General features: G+C 37.3%; 1 protein-coding gene across 4 annotated transcripts; it reads right to left on the reverse strand.

The window, feature by feature from the left end:
* Window positions 1–1,281: 1,281 nt before the first annotated feature.
* Window positions 1,282–21,222, reverse strand: RNF141 (ring finger protein 141). 4 transcript variants are annotated; one of them, XM_036325376.1, is made up of 6 exons: window positions 21,097–21,222; window positions 18,546–18,737; window positions 15,816–15,861; window positions 12,555–12,736; window positions 7,629–7,736; window positions 1,282–1,637 (listed from the first exon to the last, which is right to left on the reverse strand). In XM_036325376.1, the coding sequence occupies exons 2-6, from the start codon at window positions 18,686–18,688 to the stop codon at window positions 1,487–1,489; spliced, it is 630 nt and encodes a 209-aa protein (XP_036181269.1). In that variant the 5' UTR covers window positions 18,689–18,737; window positions 21,097–21,222; the 3' UTR covers window positions 1,282–1,486. The 4 variants fall into 4 exon arrangements, with proteins under 4 accessions (XP_036181269.1, XP_036181266.1, XP_036181268.1 ...); XM_036325373.1 differs by having other exon boundaries at window positions 15,753–15,861; window positions 21,097–21,221; XM_036325375.1 differs by lacking the exon at window positions 21,097–21,222 and adding an exon at window positions 20,993–21,055 and having other exon boundaries at window positions 15,753–15,861.
* Window positions 21,223–21,921: the final 699 nt, after the last annotated feature.

Below are 21,921 nucleotides of genomic sequence, written 5' to 3' on the forward strand. Positions count from 1 at the left end.
TTTGCCATCAATATGAAGCAACTTAAATTGTATACTTTGGTACTTCCGAATATATTTGTAACTTACTAACAGGTCAGAAAAGTTACATGGAATGTTAACATTCTTTTAAAAGAAGACATCAGGCCCTAATTTTATTATATGCTGACATCATAATGTTTAACATAAAACAAAAATTTACTTTTTAAGTAAAATTTTAAAAAATGGTTAACATGCCACTGAACATAATTCCTTCAAAGTATTTGAAAGGAAGTGGAATGAACCACAAGAAAACCAAATTATCTCCTAATTTTCAGAGGTGTTTTATGTACTTATGGTTAAAGGCTTTATCCTATTTTCTTCTTTCTTAACCTAAGAAGTCTGAGGACTTGGCCTCAGTAAGATACTTTCAAGTTAAAATAAAAGCACCATAAACTAATATTGAATGATTCGCCATAATTTGGACATATAACATTTAGGATCTGTGATAAAAATTTCCTTCTGAAACTCCAAGACGCATGAACTTTATCAAAAGCTATTTAGAACAGTTCCCCAGCTGTGGAAAAGCATTTCTAGAAGATTCCCCAGCAGAAATTCATTTATAAGGCAAAATCACACCCAACTTTTAGTCTTCACCCAAATTATACAGAATGAGGGGGAATAAAAGGCTTTTAAATAAAAAATATGTAGTTTTAAACACACAGCTAAAGTTATGAAATAACTGTGGATCATTTCAAGTAATAATTATTAAAGGAGCAATAATTAACCACAAGGGGGCATACATACTCCTTAGATTCCAGCAGAAAAGCTAATTTAAGTAGTAACATGCACTTTGACGTATTCTACATTTTCAGTCATATAAAATTTTCTCTCAGATGGCTACAACTTTTTAACATTCATGGTTTATTTTATTTACTTATTTATTTATTTATTTAATCCTCACGCGAGGATACATTTTTCATTGATTCAAGAGAGAAAGAGAGAAAGGGGAGAGGGAGATAGATAAACATCGATGTGAGAAACATCGATTGGTTGCCTCCCATATGTGCCCTGACTGAGGATCAAACCCGAAACCTGGGTATGTGCCCTGACTGGGAATCAAACCTGAGACCCTTTGGTGCACGGGACACTCTAACCACTGAGCCACTCTGGCCAGGGTTTATGGTTATTCCAGAATGCTCCTACCCTGAAAAATAGTAGTGTTTCAGAAGCCTCTGGAAATGTTGCTGTTACTGCAGCAAAGGATTCAAGAGCAATTAGTTCTAATAAGCTATATTAGAACAGATAAATAATAGGAAAATAATGGTCTATAACAGTAGCAAGTTTTAATTTACCATAAATGGAAGACATGAAAAGTTAATCAAAAGAAATGGGACAAATTGTCAGAAAAGCGAAAATAAGAGGGTGGGGAAAAGTGAGTTCTCGGTGCCTGCGCCCAACATCCCTGCATTCTTTCCCCATGACCCACGTGTTTGTAGCCCACAATAGCAACAAAATACTTCACTCAAGGTCATGGTCTGTGGGGCTGGCCTGCCTCATCAGCCATGTTAAGAATATAGTTAGCCATATCATCTTCAGTGGGCGCATCTGACACCACCCAAGATTCATTTGCTCCAGTCATCTGCAGGCGACAAATAGGGCAATTCCTGTGTCGATCACTCCTGTTAGAGAAGTTGATTAAACAACAGTTCTTTTTCCTCTTTTTTAAAAACAGGTTTGTTTAAAAAGTAATAAATATACATAGTTTATAAAAAAGTAAACAGCATAAAAGTATACAGTGAAAAATAAATCTCTCCCTCCAGCCCAATCTTTAATTCTTATCCCCAGGGGCAACCACTATCAGTTCATCAGTATGTCCTGTAGGCCATTATGTGTCAGTGCATGTTAGAGTTGTCTATTCCTTTAAACATGCATTGTATGAATAGGCCACCATTTATTTAGTCTCCCACAGAAGAACATTTAGGTTTTTTCCTTTCTTTTGCCACTACAAACAACAAAATGGAAGAATTCAAGATTTAAAATAAAAGATAACTTTACATGCAGAATAATTTTCCTGATAGAAAAAGAGCTCACATATGATCACTTAAATAAGATTATGTTTTTCAAAGGGATGTTTTTGTCTTGACAAACATTAATTTGGAAATTTCTAAACTACCATATTTGAGCCAGAAACATGTCATGCAGGGAGAATGCTTTTCTCTTCATCTCTCAGTGAAATCTGAGACCAAAGTAATTAAATTATATCAATTGCTCTTTGGCTGTAGTACAAAACTAAGAAATCTGTTTCAAAAACTAAATGTGAAAGCTAGAGCTGGCATATATTATTCAGATTCCTTTCTGATTCCTCAGAGAGAGATACTTTACAAAGATAATTATGTGTGCTCTTCTGTGTACAAGTCACAATTTTAAAACAATCAACTTCTGCTTCAGGCCAATAGGGACCAGATAACAAAGGACAATAATCCCTGAGAGGTGGGAAGCAAAGAAGGTGAGCCCTACAACTGCCCCAGCTTACTGCCTTGAGAGTTTCTAGGCCACAGAATAAGCAGGGGGAACCCAGGTGGAACTTGGCAGGCTCCTTCCCTAGTTGAAGGAACAGAGCTGAGAGTCTCGGGAAGCTAAGGCAGCTCCGAGTTACATGGCAGAGAAACTGGTGTGGAGAAAGTTGCACAAAGGGAGAATTCCCGAATCTACAGATGGTCCCCCTAGGCAGCGGTTCTCAACCTGTGGGTCGCGACCCCTTTGGGGGTCGCACGACCCTTTCACAGGGGTCGCCTAAGACCATCAGAAAACACATATATAATTACATATTGTTTTTGTGATTAATCACTATGCTTTAATCATGTTCAATTTGTAACAATGAAAATACATCCTGCATATCAGATATTTACATTACGATTCATAACAGTAGCAAAATTACAGTTATGAAGTAGCAACGAAAATAATTTTATGGTTGGGGGGGTCACCACAACATGAGGAACTGTATTAAAGGGTCGCGGCATTAAGAAGGTTGAGAACCACTGCCCTATATTCAGCAGTGTGTGTGCATGTGAGGAAACTACTCCAGGCTGAAGAATCACCCAGAAGTATTTGAGAGGACAGTACCCAAAGCTCACAAAGGGCCTGGGATATTGCCTGTTCCCAAAAGCCAGACTGGAAAACCTCATAATTCACAGAGCATGGAGTACTCTGAAAGGTCTTGCCTCATTAGTGGGACATAATGTGTTCTAAACTAAACACTGCTCTAGTCCTGCCTAACAAATTATAAAAACAAGACCCAAAAGGATCAAATTGTTTCCAAGTAACTATATCCCAGAACAAAGCTCAAGAATATTTATAGTAATATAAAAATATCCAGCACCCAAAAAGGTAAAAATCACAATGTCTGGCACCCAATCAAGAACTACCAGGCAAAAAAAAAAAAAGAAGCAGAAAAATACAACCCAAAATGAGGAGAAAAATCAATCAAAACCAATCAGGAACTGACACAGATGTTAGAATTAGCAGAGAAGAAAAGGAAAGGTTATGATAACCATATTCCATATATTTTAAAAAGAACTAGAGGAAAGACCAAACACATTAAGTTAGAGACATAGAAGATATTAAAAAACTCAAACTTTTAGAGATGAAAACTATAATATCTGAAGTAATAAATATACTGGATGGGAATTAATGGCAAGTTAGGCAGTGTAGGAAAAAAGATTAATAATTTGAAAAGGCATTGCAGTATTAATTATTCAAACAGAGAAAATGACTCAAAAAAAAAAAAAGAAAGAAAATAGCATCAGTGAACTGTGGGACAACTTCAAATGGTCTATATGTGTAGCTGCAGTCCCAAAAGGAGAGGAGAGAGAACAGAAAAAAATATTTGAGAAATAATGGCTGTAACATTTCCAAAATTGGTGATACCATAAACCTATAATTCTAAAAAACTCAATGAACCCTAAGCACAAGGAACGGGAAGAAGACTAGTCTAAGGCACATCATAATCAAACTACTCAAAACCAGTGATAATGAAAAACAACATTAAAAGCAACCAGAGGGAAAAAAGTATAATACCCACATAGGAAAAAAGGATGATAGAGATTTTTCATAGGCAACAATGCAAGAAAAATGAGAATAAAGCAACATCATTAAAGTACTGGAAAAAAAATACTATCAATTTAGAATTCTCTATCCAGAAAAAGTATTTTTTAAAATGATGTTTAAATAGACATTCAAGAAAATCCTATAGAACCTACAAAAAAAATCAAAATTAATAAATGAGTTTAGTAAGGTTGCAGAATAGAAGATTGATACACAAAAATCTATTTTATTTCTATATACTAGCAACAAACAATCATAAACTGAAATTTAAAAATACCATTTGAAATAGTATAAGAAACAAAGTACTTAGGGATAAATCTGTCAAAGATATGCAACACTGAAGACTACAAAAATTGATAAGAGAAATTAAACAAGACTAAGTAAATGGAGAAATAAACTGTTTTTGTGGATTGGAAGACTGGATATTATTAAGTCAAGTCTCCAAATTGACTATTTATTTAACGCAATCCCAATCAAAAGCCTTACAACTTTTGTAGAAATTGACAGTTGATTCTAAAACTCATATTGAAATTCAAAAGACCTAGCACAGTCAAAACAACCTTGAAAAAGAAGAAAGTGTGAGGACTAACCCTTCCTGATTTTAAGACTTACAGAAGCTAGATAATAATCAAGATAATTGCAATATTGATGTGAAATAGATGAATAGATCAGTGGACCAGAACAGAACCTAGAAATATACTCACATGTATTTGAACAACTGCTTTTCAACAAAGGTGCAGAGGCAATTTAGTGAATATAGTCTTTTCAACAAAATGGTATGGAGCAACTGGAGCCATATGTAAAAAGAGAATTTTGATCCATACCTCAAACCATATTAAAAAATTAACTCAAAATGGATCATAGTCCCAAATGTAAAACCTAAAAACTATAAAATTTTCAGAAGATAAAGATTTCTTAGATATGACACTAAAATCACTATCCATAAATCACAAACTGATATACTGGACCTTGTCAAAATTAAGAACTTCTACTCTTTGAAAGATATTCTTAAGAGAATGAAAAGGCAAATCACAAAATGGGAGAAAATATTTGCAAATTATACAATAAGTGGCCAGATTATTATGACTGGCCAGATTATTATGACCACCCCATCAGTACAATGAAGTGAATTAGTTATGCAAATAATAATAAAACTTTGAGAGTATTTGCTTAGTTTTCAATATTCAGTATTTTTGGAAGTGTCAATGAAGTACTGATGGGGTGGTCATAATAATTTGGCCGGTTATAATAATCTGGCCACTCAGTGTATATTTGATAAAGGATTATCTATCTATCTATCTATCTATCTATCTATCTATCTATCTATCTATCTATCTAAAAGCCTAATATGCAAATTGTCCCCTTGGGAGTTTGGGAGACCGGGAGTTGGATCACTCGCTATGACGTGCACTGACCACCAGGGGGCAGCATGGAATGAAGGAAGGCCCCAGCCAGGAGCCAGCAGCTGGGAAAGGCCCCGGCCAGCAGTCGGAAGGCCCTGATTGGCCTTGATCGCTGGCCAGCCTAGGAATCCTACCCATGCACGAATTTTGTGCACCAGTCCTCTAATACAGCAGTTGCCAACCGGTGGTCCGTGGACCACTGGTGGTCTGCAAGGTCTGAAAGGTTGGCAACTGCTGCTTTAGTATATCCATAATAAATAAAGAACTCTCAAACTTTGAATGGACACTTCACCAAAGAAGATATATGGATGGTAAATAAGCACATGAAAAGATGCTCAACATTGTTAATAGGGAAATGCAAATTAAAACCACAATGTGGTAACACTGCACATCTACAGAATGACTAAAATTAAAAGGACTGATCAAACCAAGTATCGACAAGGTTGTGGAGCAATTTCAGCTCTCATATATTGCTGATGGAAGTGTAAAATGGTACAACCACTGAGGAAAACAGTTGGCAGTTTCTTAAAAATTTAAACATATATCTACCATATGATCTAGCCATTCCACTCTTGGTTTTCATACAAGAAAAAAAACCCAAAATATATGTCCATAAAATGTCTTGTCCACAAATGTATAGAAAGCTTTATTTGTAAAGCTAGTGAGTTTGAAAACTGCCATGATTTCAAAGTAGTGAAGAGAGTAAATGACATTTACATGATGAGATAAGAAAGTATCTGTGACTTTCATATCAACTGTAATATAATCAAAGATCTCTGATTCCTATTATTGACTTTGTCACAGGTACTAAACTTTTTGGGGAAAGGGAATGTTTTGTATCTTGATTGTCATGTTGGTTACATAGTTATAAAAATTTGTTAAAATGTAAATATATATGTAAAATGGTCACATTTTATTGTGTGTATGTTATGCTTCAATAAAGTTGCTTTTAAAGGTTAAAAACTATTTAACAGATATTGCCAAAATGTTCTCCAAAGCAGTTGTACCCAATTTATATACTGAGCAACAATATATAAAAATGTCAGTTTTGCCACAAGCTTGCCAAGACTGTATGTGCTAAACCTTGTCCTTCTTATAAGTGAAAGTGGTTTTGTAATATTGTTTTACTTTTTATTTATATAATTATAAAGGTAAATGTCTTTCACTTGATATTTGAAGAGATCTAGATTTTATACTTTTGGATAGATGGGCAGTTTCTGTAAAAAAAAGTAGTGTTTTTAGCTCCTAAATTTGGAGTTTGCATTTCCATTTATTTTAGCAAAAGAAACATTGTAAAAAGAAATACAAAGTTAAAAAAAGCTTTATTTGTAATAGCCAAAAATTGGAAACAACCCAATGTCCATCAACAAGTAAATGGATAAATAAACTGTGACTTCCATACAATGAATACTACTCAGCAATAAAAAGGAACTACTGACACATACTACAACATAGATAAATCTCAAAATAATTATACTGAATGAAAGAAGTCAGACAAAAATAGGTTATATACTATATGATTTCAGTTATAAAAATTCTAGAAAATTCAAATTATTTTATAGTGACTGAGAGCAGATTAGTGGTTGTCTGGGCACTGGAAGGAAGGGGTGGGAAGGAGATTTTATAATAGGACACAAAGGTAACTTTTTGGGATGATGGACTAGTTCATTATCTGTATAGTGAAGATGGTTTTTGTGCATGTGTACACATGTCAAAACATCAAACTGTACTTTAAGTATAGTTAATTGTATATCGATTATAAATTCTCCTAAATGAGATTCTTATTTATAAAATACTAATGAGCTTGACCAGCTGATCTCTCAAGTTCCCTCCAGATCCAATTATTATTTCTTCTAACCACACATAAAGGAACAATGTAGAAATAAGAAAAAGGGAAGCCTGTGATTCTAGACTCAAGTCAGGCACAAATCTCCTTACAGCAAAAGTAAACTGCTAAAACTAAAATACACCCCCACATTTTATAAACTTTAGTCATAAAAATAAAAATATTTTTAACCATTAGGAGGCATGTCATAAAATCCAAAGTACTTAAGAACAAAATCTTATACTTAACTACAATATTTTTGTATTTTTTTGAATTTTATTCATATACATGTTCTCATTTGACCTTTGCCTATTCCATGAAGACACCAGATAACTTACCATTTATCAATGCACTTCTGACAAAAGCTGTGAGTACAAGGCAGGATGAGGTCAACTCTACCATCCATGCAGATACAACACTCCTCCTCATCAGTCAGCTGCTTCACCCTGCAAAGTGAAAGCTAAGCTAGAACAATGATATTCTCTGCTGTCATTATAGTTTAAACCAGTGGTCACCAACCGGTGGTCCGCGAGGTCTGAAAGGTTAGCAACCGCTGGTTTAAACTGTTTCCATCACCTGAAAAAGCATTATCAAACATCTATGTGCCTTCAGTATAAAGCAAATGACTCATACAATATCACACTAAATCAACATACTTTTTAGGGAAGGCATTATATTAGGGAAGAAGTACTAAGAGGGGCAAATTTTATAAAGACTGGAAAGGGATAAATTCTACAGTGATTAAAAAGAAAATATGGACAAAAAACCTGGAAATATTCAGGTCTTTCTGCAAATAGCTTAACCCATTTAAATTATATTAAATTTATATAAGTGAATTCAACCAATAATGATTTATTCACTATACAGGATGAATAAATATGAATATGAATTTCTAAAATATGAATCTTGCCATCAGGGTCTCCCTGTGCTGATGCTGATAATGAGCATATAAATGAAAAAATACCTCAGTCTTAAGTACTGGGTGCTACAGTAAATATAAAAGAGACAGAAAGCACAGTCTTGGTCCTCAAGGAGCTCTCTCACCTTGGGAAGAAAAGAGATGTTGAATCTTCTACTCCAGCCACCATTTAGAGTGCCCTGAATGGGCCAAGTGCCTTTGCATGTGGTGTTTTCCTTTCTTGGAATACTTTTGTGAGTTTGGTAAATTCCAATATTAGTAACTCAGCTCAAAATATCACCTGCCTGTTCTCAAAACCACATGTGCCTTAATTAAAGAACTTACATGTTGCATTTCAACTGGCTGTTTACTGGCTATTAATTTAAAATTTTTTTGAATAAAGGGTGTTTATCTTAGGTTCTCAATAAATGTTTCTTAAAGTGATTTTAATTTGTTTTTATCCTTTGTGCTGTTCTATTACTGTTAGATTTTGTTCATCAGGCATGTATTGCTTTTTTTAAAGATTGAATGTTTCAATGTACAGCCACTAGACTATAAATTTAAAAGAAGCTATTGCTAACATGTTTTTAATTCCCTGCTGTGCTTATACCAGTGTGTGTATATAAGATATTGAGATGTTACTTTAAAATTCATCAATCTGAATATAAAATAGAATATAAGCAAATATCAAATGTGAATTACATGTAGTAAGAGCGAAGTAAAGGAGGAAATGAGTGTATTTCAAACTTGTTGGAAAGACTAGGATTTTGACAGAGAACATGCTAGGTGAATAAACAAAGCTGTGACAGTAGGAAAAAACCTGTGTATGCACACATGCACTCAACAAGGAGCCTGGCGTGATGCTCTGGGAAGAAAACTGAGAGAAAAGGTTGCTTAAATATAGCAAAGAGAATCTGATCCTGGGATATCAGAAAGAAAAGTTTAAACTTGTTCTGACAGGCAAACTACAAATCAGAGTTTGATCAAGGGGAAAGTAACTCCATTGAAATAATACTTCAGGAAGATTAATTGGGAGTGCAGCATGAGGGGCAGTGTAGAGGGAGGAAAACCATTAGATTATTTCAGCAATTCACTTGGGAGATAACTAGGGCCTGGTCTAAGGGTCATTATGAAAAACAAATCATCAGGATGTGGTAATAGATTAAATGTTATGCTTTAGTATTGGGCAAAATAGGGTAGCCATTGAAATGAAATGGGGAAATGGAATAAAAACCTAGATGGATGTGGATCTAATGTATTTTATTTTTTTCTACATATGTTCATTTCAATGTTTAGGTGCTATATATAGTGCCAGACCCAGATGAATTGGAGTCTCTGCTTTTGAGGAGCTTACAATTTACATCTAAGGATGTAGACTTGGGTGTCAACAGCAGAGAAAATAATTGAATCCATAGAGTGACAGGTGAGAATTTAAAAGTGAGGCACTGAGGGCCATGAAGAACAGCATTCTGGATAGGGGTAAAAGAAAGAACAGGAGACACAGAAGCAGCCAATAGAACCTGTATAATGTTCACCTGATTTTTGCTACCTTCCAAGCAGTGCAGTGACCAGAAGAGCCTTGCTCTACTTGTCCTTGTTAGACCACTTACAGAGCATTCAGTTCTATGCTCCCTACCCTGAAAGACACATTGAGAGATAAAGGATTATCCAGGAAAGCCTCCAGGACATAGAAGAGACTCATATGAACAAATCAGAAGGAACTGGGGCTGCTCATCCTGGAGAACAGAGGCTCAGTGAGGATTTGATTACTGTTTTCAAATATGTGAAGGGCTGGAAAAGAGAAGACTTTTTTGGTAGGATTCCAAAAGGCACTGCCACTGAAATAAGTAGACTACAGTAATAATTTAGTGATAATTAATAACAGTTAACTCTTACCTATTATTATGGGCCAGGTACTATTCTAAGCATTTTACATATATTAACTCACTTAACTCTCTCAAGCGTCCTATGAAACAGATATTCATAGGACTATATTGTAGGAAGAATTCATAGTAATTAGAACCATCTGTATGTGAAAAGGCTTGCTTCTCTTAGGCTATGAGCCCCATTTAACTGCAGGTGATCATGTACAAGTTGCACTTTCACTTGGCTAAATATCATCAGTAGAATCTTACTATTCAAAGTGTTATCCATGGAGCTGCAGCAGTGACATTACCTGGAAGCTTGCTAGAATCTTAAGCTCCTCCTCAAAACCACTGAATGTCAAAAGTTAGGAAGCACTGTAGTATAGGATCTTTATGCACCAGAGAATAACAATGCAGGTTGGAAGCACAGCTGTATTGCCAGACAGGCCTGCATGTGAATCTCAGCTAGGCCAATGTCTATCTATGCCATTTATTTGTCTAAACTCAGTTTCTTCATCTGAAATAGGCCAATAATTGTATTCCCATAGGGTTGTTGTGAGGATTCAATGAGTTTATACATGTAAAGCATTCATCACAATGCCTACTACCCTAAAAGTGCTCAATAAATATAAACCACTAATAGAAGTATGCATGAGATGTAAGGCTGAAGCAAATAAATACCTCTTAAGATTCCCTTCAATTTAAAAAGTCTGGTTTTCTATGAACTAGTGTATCAGGATGTAACTGAAAACCAAAAAGCATACAGAAGCAAAAAGCAGCCCTAACCTACTAATCTGGCACTGAATTTTCTAGTCTCAAGGGCACATGAAAAGGAATAACACCCTATCTTCTTCATTAAGATGACTGCAATAAGGAAAAAGTATTACTTCCATTTCATTGACTACCACAGAGCTTAAATATAGTAAATACTATTCGTGGCTTTTAAAATCCTATGTATAAATAATCACCATTTTGAAGGAGAGAGAAAAAGCAGAAAATCAGATAGTTGTCTTTGAAAGAATAACTTTACAAAATACAGGAAAGACAAGCCTTAACGTTGCCTATTCTATATAACAAAAGCCTAATATGCCAAGTGTCCGGTCGTCAGTTCAACCAATCAAAGAGTAATATGCTAATGATATGCTAAGGCTGCTCAACTGCTTGCTATGACGTGCACTGACCACCAGGGAGCAGACAGTCGAATGGTCAACCAGTCGCTATGATGAGCACTGACCACCGGGGGCAGACGCTCCGACCAGTAGGTTAGCTTGCTGCTGGGGTCCAGCCGATGACTGAGTGAGATGGGCGGGACATGCCCTGGAGCCTTCCCATAGTCCCTCCCGGGGTGGCCATCCTCCCGCGTCCCTTCGGCCACAATTGTGCACTGGTAGGGTCCCTCGGCCTGGCCTGCGCCCTCTTGCAATTCAGGACCCCTTGGGGGATGTCGGAGAGACGGTTTTGGCCTGATTCCACAGGCCAGGCCGAGGGACCCCGCTGGTCCACAAATTCGTGCACCAGGCCTCTAGTGATGCTATAAAACTCATTTGGAATTTCAGTAACACTTGTACAGCCCAAACCTAGAAAACCAAACAATCCTATTAAATATAAACAGAAAAATGATAAATGGAAAATATAATTTTACTATAACAATTTTAGTATTTGGAGATCAGCTGATTAAGAATAGACCAGAAAATGCTACTAGAGAAATAGAAGAGAAATTCTTGTTAAGCATATTTTTAACTTTAAGGTAAAAGGCACTGTCAATACAGGTTTCTGCTGTCTACTCTGTATGACAATACCATAGGATGTCAACATGTCTGGACCCAGGGAAGACTTTCCAATGAGGTGTTTACAAATTTAAATTATGATCATGGTTGTCAAATGGCAACAGGTGGGAGCTTTCACGTGCCAAAAACATTATAGAGAAGGAAAAGAAAGTTTAGATAGAACAATAATGTAGGCCTGAGTAAACAAGCACCATCACAGAAAACTCTGGCTGACTTCATTTCCTTCTGGTACATGCAATGTGTACACCAACTACTTGTTCATTCCTGAATGCACTGCCAGATCCTGGAGCCAATATTTACAATTTTAATGCTCCAATTAGATAATTTTAAGGAAAACTGGAATGATTCTGCCATTCTTGGGCCTAATTTCCTGAAGGGCTTTGATGTAAGAACCTAAATATCTATTATAAGAGGGGTATTAACTATAACTCTTTTGTCACTAAATGCAAGCATGTAGAGTAGAGAGTGGATTAATGGAAATGAAGTTGGCAGCAATGTTACCTGGCATAAGCCACTTCAACTTTTCTTTAATTGGGCCCTCTAACAATGTCCTTAAGTACAGAATAACCCAAAAGCTGATCTGGGATATATCAATTGAGACAAAAAGTAATGTGATTTAAGATGTCACAAAGAGCACCAGACAGAATATTAATGAGATTTCAGTAGCTTGCATATTGGAAAATAAGAGAAACATGGTGCTTATGTATTGTGTACCTTCCCATCCAAAGACTAGCTTGACAAGATGTTACAGATGACGAGTTTTCGTCAGGGGCTTCAGAGGTGGAGCTCTGTGCCAACACTTCTGCTGCTTGACTTGTGATGTCTTTATAAAGCTGAATAAACTGGTACAAATTCATGATCCGTGATGCTTCTACAATGCCACGGCTTTTGTTAATCTAAAAATACAAAGAAAATGAAAAAAAAAAAATCCCAACAATACACACACACAAGCCCTCCCCCCACAAAAAGGTTGATAATTTCTCTGATCAATTTTTCCCCAAAAAAGGGGAACAAATACTAAGTCAAACATCCTAGGAAAGAGAAGTTTGCCAGGTTTCCAAATTATCCAACAAGAGAACAAGAGTCTGAGCATATGAATAATATCATGTCTCCTACATTTGTAGATTTCAAAGGAGCTACACAAATTTATCTAAGTTGATATTCAAAATAACTCTGTAGGGTTGATTAGGAATCATCTTATTTAGATTTGTGAGGTCAGGCAACTTTCCCAGACTTAAGAAATGAATTTTAGAGATCAGTATTGGCAATTCTTTTCATTTTAATTTCTTAAAGAATTTCTTAATTAAAGGCATTTATTTGAATCCAGCAACCACATGCCATTTTACTATAATTGAAACAACAGATTGTTTCCTTGAATATCTTAAGTTTTACTTTACACCCAAACTTCCAAACTAAAGTGAGAAAATTATATTGAAGTAAATTCTAACAGAAAGTGGTTGAGTTTTTCTCAGAAGGCCATTTTGAGGTATAGCAAAAACTCATTTAAAATAAAATGAACCAGTGTCTACAGGTTATACTTAGCCTTGCTCTAGCTTACATTATAATGTGAGGATATATTTGGGGCAAGTGTGAGGTAACAGGTAAGGAGGGATAATATTGCTTTCAGGTTGGAGGACTCGTGGAGTGGGGCATATCTTCACTTTTGAAATGACCAAAGCCAGTAGGATTGAGGGCAAAGAACATGAATTAATCAGCAATACATTAGAGATGTAAAAGACTTCCTTTCAGCACAGGAGATGATAAGGAAGACTGTGGGGACAGAAGTAAGCAACGAAACCTATTAAGTACAATATCAAAATAAATAGAACAAACAAAATCATAAAATACTTAGAAAGAAATGAAGAATGCAGGGAGAAATATAGAGAGAGGGCATTAAAATTGTGAATGAAGTAAGTGTTGATGGAAATGGGGATATGAGAAAGTGAAATATAAGGTTACATATTAAAAAACATTATTATAGCAACATTTCCATATTTGGAATGAAAATAATAATAGTTGCAACTAACATTTATTGTTTACTACTTGAGAAGACAATGAGAAGAAAAACTGAGAATCAAGTATGAATCAGATTCCATGTGTAAAAATGCCAGAACCACTGCTAATTTAAAAAAATTTGATTAAATTTTGGGATGGTAAGATCTAAATGGAAATGCAAATATGTAATATTCTTTGTAATAAAAGACTATACGTGCAGTTGAAAACAAATAGAAATAAAGGTGATAGGAATTTATAAATTATAAAACAGATTTTCAGAGCTAAAGAAACTGGGCCAGTCTTCCTTTGAAACTGTATAATTCAGAAGAAATCAGGGAATAATTCACATAGACATAGTATTTAACAGCAAAGTTTATCAAACTGCAACAAATATTTTTTTTATTTTTTCAATCCTCACCTGAAGATATTTTTTTTTCTTTTGATTTTTATTTAGAGTGGAAGGGAGAGAGGGAGACAGAGAAACATAGATGTGAGAGAGACACATCAATTGGCTGCTTCCTGCATGTGCCCTGACCAGGGCCAGGAATTGAACTTGCAATCCAGGTACGTGCCCTTGACTAAGAACTGAACCCACGACTCTTCAGTGTGTGGGCCGATGTTCTATGCTCTAACCACTAAACCAAACTGATCAGGGCACAACAAATATTTATTAAGTACATATTACTGTTATAGGTAATATGTGCACTGCTCTAGGCACTGGTGACAGTGTGTATAAAAAACAAAACTCCTGACCTCATGGAATTTATACTATAGGTAGGAGAGACAGACAATAAAATACAGATTAGACAGAAGTAAGTGTTATGGAGAAGATAAAACAGAGGAGATGAAATGCTAAAGGGTTGTAGGGAAGGCCTCACAGAGAAGGTGACATGTAAGAACTGAAAGGGGTGAAAGAATGAATCATATCAATATTTGGAGGAAAGATCATCCCAGGCTGAGAGAATAGGAAGTGCAAAGCATGTTAGGCAGAAGTGTACCTGGCAAGGAGCACAAGGAGTCCAGCAAGGAGCCCAGGGTGGTTGGAATAGAATGAGGGGGGAGAAATTGGAAAAAATAAGGTTAGGGGTGAGGTGGGGACAGAATGTATAGACTTTGCTGATCATGACACAAAAGGAAAAAATCTCCTTACCCACGAGTTCTTTATGGGTTGGTCAGGAATGGACTTCAGGGCACTCATGAATGCCCAATTTATTGTTTATATGCACATGGATGATTTCACCATTTGTTTGTTGTATAATAGGAGTGGGGATATGAGAAGGCCTAATTAAATTCGTTCCTTCATTTTCACCGAAGTTCTGTGGCCTCACAAAAGTTAAAAACCATCTATTCTAATCTACCCATTGGTGGGTGAGGCTTCCTAATCCTCTATGACAGCGGCTATTATATTTTTCAACACAGTTGATATATTCAATTACCTAAAATGTAAAGATGAACTAAGACAGTGTATTAATGGTGAAAAATCCATTCTATAATTAAAAATTACTAAAACAAAACAAAAAACACAAACCTTTCTAATGGATTTAAAAATTATTAAATAAATAAAACCCAGTGTTCTTAAAAGACATGATCTCTTAAGATAACTAATTTCTAAGGAGTCATCTTAGAGTTATGTAGAGTGTCGCCTTAGGATTCCATAGCTAGCTAAATACAAAAATAGAGGTAGAGGGTTTACTACCACCTTTCTTGATTATAAAAATCTCTGCTATATGGTAATTACACAACCAGTGAGATTCAATTAACCTGGAAGGCAATAACAGTACCAAAACTATGTTTTAAATAGTTAATAATAACCACATTATTAACATCCATTTCAATCATATTACATTACACAATTAAATGTGGTTCTAACCACCAAAATAATTCAAGTTCTGCATCAGAAGTCCCTATCACTCTCACCTTGGTACAGACCACCCGTACAACCACTTTCCAAAAGGCAGAGGAATCAGACCCAGGTTGTACCTCAAAGAGAAGATGTTTTTCCTGACCAGAAGCCACTTTAGCAGTTCTGAAAAGAGACAAACACATTTGTTTATTTTATGAAAAGTCATATAAAATAATTGAGCCATGTAACTAGATTCAAGAAACACTTTAAATCAGAGAAAAAAAATTGAAGAAAAAACACAAAGTCAAATAACAATAATGATTGTAATAATTAGATTCTTAAAACAAAGGGATAGAGAAAGTTTTGATTAAACATACAACTTAATTTCCAAGGTTTTTAAAGTCAATAGCATAGTGGAAAGATATTTATAAATCTGTTTGTCATATCTAATATCTTAATGGTCTTTAAACTTTTAACAAAGACATCTACGAAAAACATATCCAAGGAAACAGATATTTAAAAGAAAAACCAAGCTGGTTTCACTTATCCAAATTTGACTATTGCCTCAATGCATATAAAGTGTGAAAAAAAAATCTTGCTTTTGGTTGAGTCCTTATTTAAGCAACAATAATAACACATCACTTTGGAAAAAAAGTTTATAGGTAATGTGGACTGGATCAAGCAAATGCTTTTGAGACACTCTGAATATAGCTTCCCCGGGCAGAGTAATTTTCATCTAGAGAGCCACAGGATTCTAACATAAAAATATGACTTTTAGAGAATAATATCGCCATTATGCTAATTTAAATCAGTTCAAAGACATACTTAAATGTTACTGCTCCCTTCTATCATTAGTCACATTTCTGTCTGTGCATCAATGGGGATATCACACTCAGAACTAAGTGACTTACAGCTAAATAAATTGAGGCCATTGAAATTAAGCAACTAGCCTGAGGTAACAAAATCTGCCAGGGAATGTAATTCAACTATGCCAGCTCCCAGTTGTTTTCTAGCTATCAAGCCACGCTTTATCCGTATAGGTTTAACTTTATTTCTCAGACAGCACTGCGCTTATGAATGCCCAACTCTGACCGTGAAAATTGGTTTTATGAACCAAATCCAGTCAGAAATAAATGAGAAGATATTCTTTGCCATCACATCTGTATTACACAGTAATCTTAGCTTGTGGATGCTTTCACGGGAACATTTTATTCAGTATCTTTAGATGCAAAGGCAAAATTTTGTTAGACTAGACAAGGTTTACATAAGTTCCGAGACTCAAAGGGATGCTAAAGTTTTAAAAACCGATGGCTACATTTTTTTATTATGAAAGATCAGACAATACACAAACACACAGTAAAATGTAAAATCTCCCTCAATGCCCCCGTTTCCACGGACTCCCCAGAGACCCAGTATGCAGCCTCCTAGCTCTTTTTCTATGTATTTACATATATAACAATACAGGATCTATCCATATAAATATACAGGACTTTAAGAACAAAACAAAATCCAGTGCTCTTAAAAGAAATGATCTTCTAAAACAACTTTAACTTTTAAGACATTCTTTATTCTTCATGACTGGCTAATAACAGTAGACTGTAGTCATGTCCATAAAAAAACTGTATTTCCTTTTCTTTATCTAAATGTGTTCCACATAGCCAAGTATGTTTCTTATCAACCAACACAGCTATCACACAGCTAGGGAGCACATTGATGTACCTTGCCCTAAACTATTACTAGGGACTGTTAATAGTTTATATCTCTACTAAGTGGGTCCAGACTGCTTGGTGATTTTGATTGGCTTTTTGGGGATTTAAAGAGAGGTTAGAGTGGGATAGCTAAGGTGGGCTAATGAAAAAACTTCAGATGTAGGGAGAGCTGGATCTGCCATTAATCCTTGGGCAATCATTATAGGCCTCAGTTAAAATGTCCAACGCTCAGCACAGTGCCTGGCACACACTATGGGTTCAGTGAACGTTAGCTAAATTGAACAGACTTAAGAGAGAACCTTTAAGATCTTATTTAAAAGGCAATTTCATAATTACATGCCAAGAGAGACAGAAGATATATATACATGGATGTAGGTGCTGCCACAGAAAGACTTAATAGAAGGAAGTGACATCTGCTCATCTGTCACTAAGGGAGAAAACACACAAAGAAAAAGTAATATTTTTAAAGTATAATAATAATCTGGGGCCATTTAGGAACAAAGAGCCCTGTGTATTTTGATAGCTGCTATAACAGATTGGTATAAAAATTGATATAATAAAGAACAAATTCACAAACAAAAGACTAAATTCTATTAAATATGCTCTTTAAGAAGGTAGAAAAATGTACATTCCATTTAAAACATTAATCTATTCGAGTTAAATAGTGATTTAAAGATGTTAGCTGATTAGAAATATTAATAACTAAATATCTTATTCTTCTGATGATAAATGAATTATTACTATATATGTATTTCTCTGGTAAAACAATAGCTCTGCGAACAAACACAGAAGATTTATTTATTAACTAGATGAACTGGCTGATATACAGAAACCTGAGTGCCCAAGGACTATCCTAGGAGCCTTTTTCTAGAGTGGATAATTGGCATACTCTCATTATGTACCTCTTTAGTGCTTTCAAACAAGAACAACTTATATGCCTGTGTTTAAAATTTAATTTAATGTTCCTTCCATCTCTTTTGTTCTTATTACATATTTTAAAATAGCCACATAGAAAATCTGATAGTAGGTATTCAATAAATATTTGCCAACTGCTGCTGAAAACATTAAGTCATCAGTACTTCTGATTACCTCTCAGGCAGTCATGACATGTGGGGCATACATAAGCAGGAAAATAAAATGAAAAAGAGCAAGCCTTACACATCATTAAGTTCAGCTACTCTCCCAAGAAATTCTTCATAAGTTAAGGAGCCACTTTCTCGAACCAATGTGACATGTTTTGCTACTTTTTCTGGTAACTTGTTAAGAACCAACTGCGTCTGATCCGAAATCTGTTGTCCCATGATGAAATGATGTCTTTTGAAATCCAGGAAGTGTTGCTTCACATAGTTTCTGTTAAATATATATATAAAAGTTACTATATGTAATATAAAAACAGCAGTATATCCACCACTTCAAGAAAATAAAAGAAAAACTAGGAATACATTTAAGTAGAGTTCAGGAGGCTGATATCATTTTGATATTAGCAAATACTTCCTTCTAGCTCAGGGGTGGGGAACGTCCAGCCCACAGATACAAGGCCCGAAAAATCATTGGGTCTGGTCCTGCCAAGGCATTAGGGGTGAGTTAATTAAATGTTTGACCAAATATAGCAGCTAGTTTTTAAGCTGATGATTTTGTATGACCCTCAATGATGTTATAAATATCCAAATGGCCCCTGGCAGAAAAAAAGGTTCCCCACCCCTATTCTGGATCATGGAACAGCAGTATTGCATGGGAACATAATTTGCAAACCACTGGCATAGAATTCAGCACAAGACAAATCTCTGGTCAAGATTTCTCAAAGAACTAGCAGCTCTCATACTATTGTGCCACCTATAATTTAGTCCTCACAAGCAGAATAATAATGTGCTTTCAAAAAACATTTGGAAGATTTTTAAAATAAAGAACAACTGTTTTGTTTTGTTTTTTAATATAAGAATATCAAGGATTCCAAAAATGCCACATTCTTTAGTGGGTGGTAATATACACTTGATCACTTCTTTTTCTAACAAGTGAATTGTTGTAGTTCAAATATCCTTTATAAAGATATAAAATTACATCACGGGCAATTGGCAAAACCAAAACCCAACCCCCAAACCCAACCCAACCCAACCCAATCCAAAAACATCCGGGAAAATTTAAACTATATCCATTCATAAAAGGATTAAAGAAAAGCTGAAAAGCCTGAAAGTGCAACAAAATGACTAACTCACAAGTACTGTAGTATTTATAAAATATACGTAACTGAAATAACCGATTCTTTTCATCATGAAGTCAGTAATAAAAAAACATCAGTGATAAAAAACTCGGTCCCTAAGGATACACTTCTATTACTCATTCCTTATTCAACCTCTGCTATCTGTAAGCTGTTCTGCAAGATGAGAAATTAACAGCAGTTACAACAGATATTATAGGCAGCGAAACAAATTCAACTAGAGTCACTATAGAGCCTGGAATGCCTGTTCCGAAGAAAATTTTTATAGAAAGAAAAACTACAAAAGGAGAGAGAGTAGAGAGTGGAGGTTAAGAATACTGATTTCTGAGAGCACCAGTATGTTTACTAAGTACATTACATACGTATTTGGAAAAATACACTAACTAGACTTGTAAGAACCCTCTCTGGACCTTCCCTGCTTTTTTGGCAGAAGGGTAAGGTTAAGTGTGCTAGGTGTTTGGAAGTGAACTAAGGAAGACGGGGCTCCACACCTCAAATACCAAGTTCAGTTACAAGAAAGGACAAAGAACATACCTTTGGAAATCTACAATTACACTAAGGAGGAAATTATTTAGAAATGGCAGCCAGGCAGCATCAAAGGAAAGAAAAAAAAAAATCCACACGATTTTTGAGTTCAGAAAGAATCACTTCTTAGAGAGGCGACCTCAATAGAGCAGTGACTAATTTAGGGTCTGGGCCCGATGAAATCCTGAATGGATGGAGCTCAATTCATAGCAGTAGGAATGGGCGGAGGGGGGTGGAAAAGAGTAACTTTATGCAGGGTCAGAATGTGGGCGTGCACTGCAATTAAAGTAAAGGGGCTGGGGATGGATTTGAATAATAGTAGTAAGTCCACGTTCTGCAGCTAACATACAAAGAACAATTATTAGCAAGGAAACGTTTCGTCTGGGCCGGGCCTCCAGGTAGCTGGATCACCAAGGCCAGACCTTTGGGAAGAGGAGCAGCCTAAACTAACGGAGAAACGGAGGACCGGCTACGCCGAGCAGCTGGCTTGGCCGTAAGAGTTAGGGTCGCCGGGCCGAGGGGCTGTCCTCGGGGACGTCCGGTGCGGCCGGGCGCACGTGGTTTTCAACGTGACCGGTGTGTTTACCAAACACGCCGGCCGCCCCCGCCGCCTCGGCCCCTCCTCAGGCGCACTTGAACCTGGAGCTTTGAACCAACAGCCACGTCCGCGATCCGACAGGCTGCGCAGGCGGCAAGATTCAAACGCGGTTCCGGGCTCGAGAAGGACCACCTCTCTCCAGGGCCCCCAGGTCCTCTCCCCAAACGGGACCAGCCACCTCCCCACACCGGGCCATTGAAACGGCCGGGCCGGAGCCGGTGCGTCCCCGCAGGGCCTCCCAGGCCGGCTCCGCGCCCGACGCCGGACCTAGAAGGGCGGCTCCCCCCGGAGCCCGGCTCGGCAGTCCCAGCCCCAGGTTCGCGGAGCTGGCGGGACGGGAGACGACGAAAGGACGGCGGTGCGGAGCTCACCCAGGTTCAAGGCATCGCGCTTCCGGGGGTACAGGTGCCGCCCCTGCCCGTCACTCGGGCCCACAGGCGGCGGCGGGCTGCGGCGGCGGCGGCGAGGCGCGCGACCGTCGCACCTCAGTGACGTCAAGCGCGTTGCCTGGAGACAGCGCCCGTCCTTCCCCAGAGCTGGGCCTTGGCTCCCGTGCTCTGCTGCTCCCGGGGACCTGAGAGGGAAGACCCAGGCGGGGCCGTGCCCAAGTGGAGGCCTCGCCGGGCAGGCTCCTGGAGGTAGGGGCTCCGTGGGGCGGCCGTGGGTACGGCCTGGCCGGCTGCTGCCTCTCCCGGCGCCATGGGCGAGGGGCGGAGGGCCCCCTGGTGACAGAGGCCACCGCGAGCCCAGGTTTGGTCAGGGGTTGGATTCCCAGCCACCACTTAGGAGGCCTCCAACCGCCCACTGGTCACAGTTACACAGAGATGATCTCGTTCCTTACCACGAAGCGGGGTTGAATATGCTTGCCTCACTAGACCAAGAAACATAAAAGAGAACATGTGGGCAGTGACAGATGGCAGCTCTTACTATTATGAACAGGTGTTGGCGATGTTACGGCTTTTCAGAACATACCTAGTCAATAAATGTGGTCCATTAAGTATCCCGTGTGCCAAGAACGATACTAAACACCTACGGGCATTGCTCCAAGCACTCGGCCAGTAAACAGCAGAGCAAGGTTTTAACCGAGGGATGCTTAGCAGCTAAATGAAACTACTACTCACGCTTGTTAATGTTTCCACACCTGTCCTTCCCAATCACTTGTGGATTTACCCTGTGAGGATCTAATCCTGCCCTCT

The sequence above is a fragment of the Myotis myotis genome, unplaced genomic scaffold, assembly GCF_014108235.1.
Source record: "Myotis myotis isolate mMyoMyo1 unplaced genomic scaffold, mMyoMyo1.p scaffold_m19_p_10, whole genome shotgun sequence".
NCBI lineage: Eukaryota > Metazoa > Chordata > Mammalia > Chiroptera > Vespertilionidae > Myotis > Myotis myotis.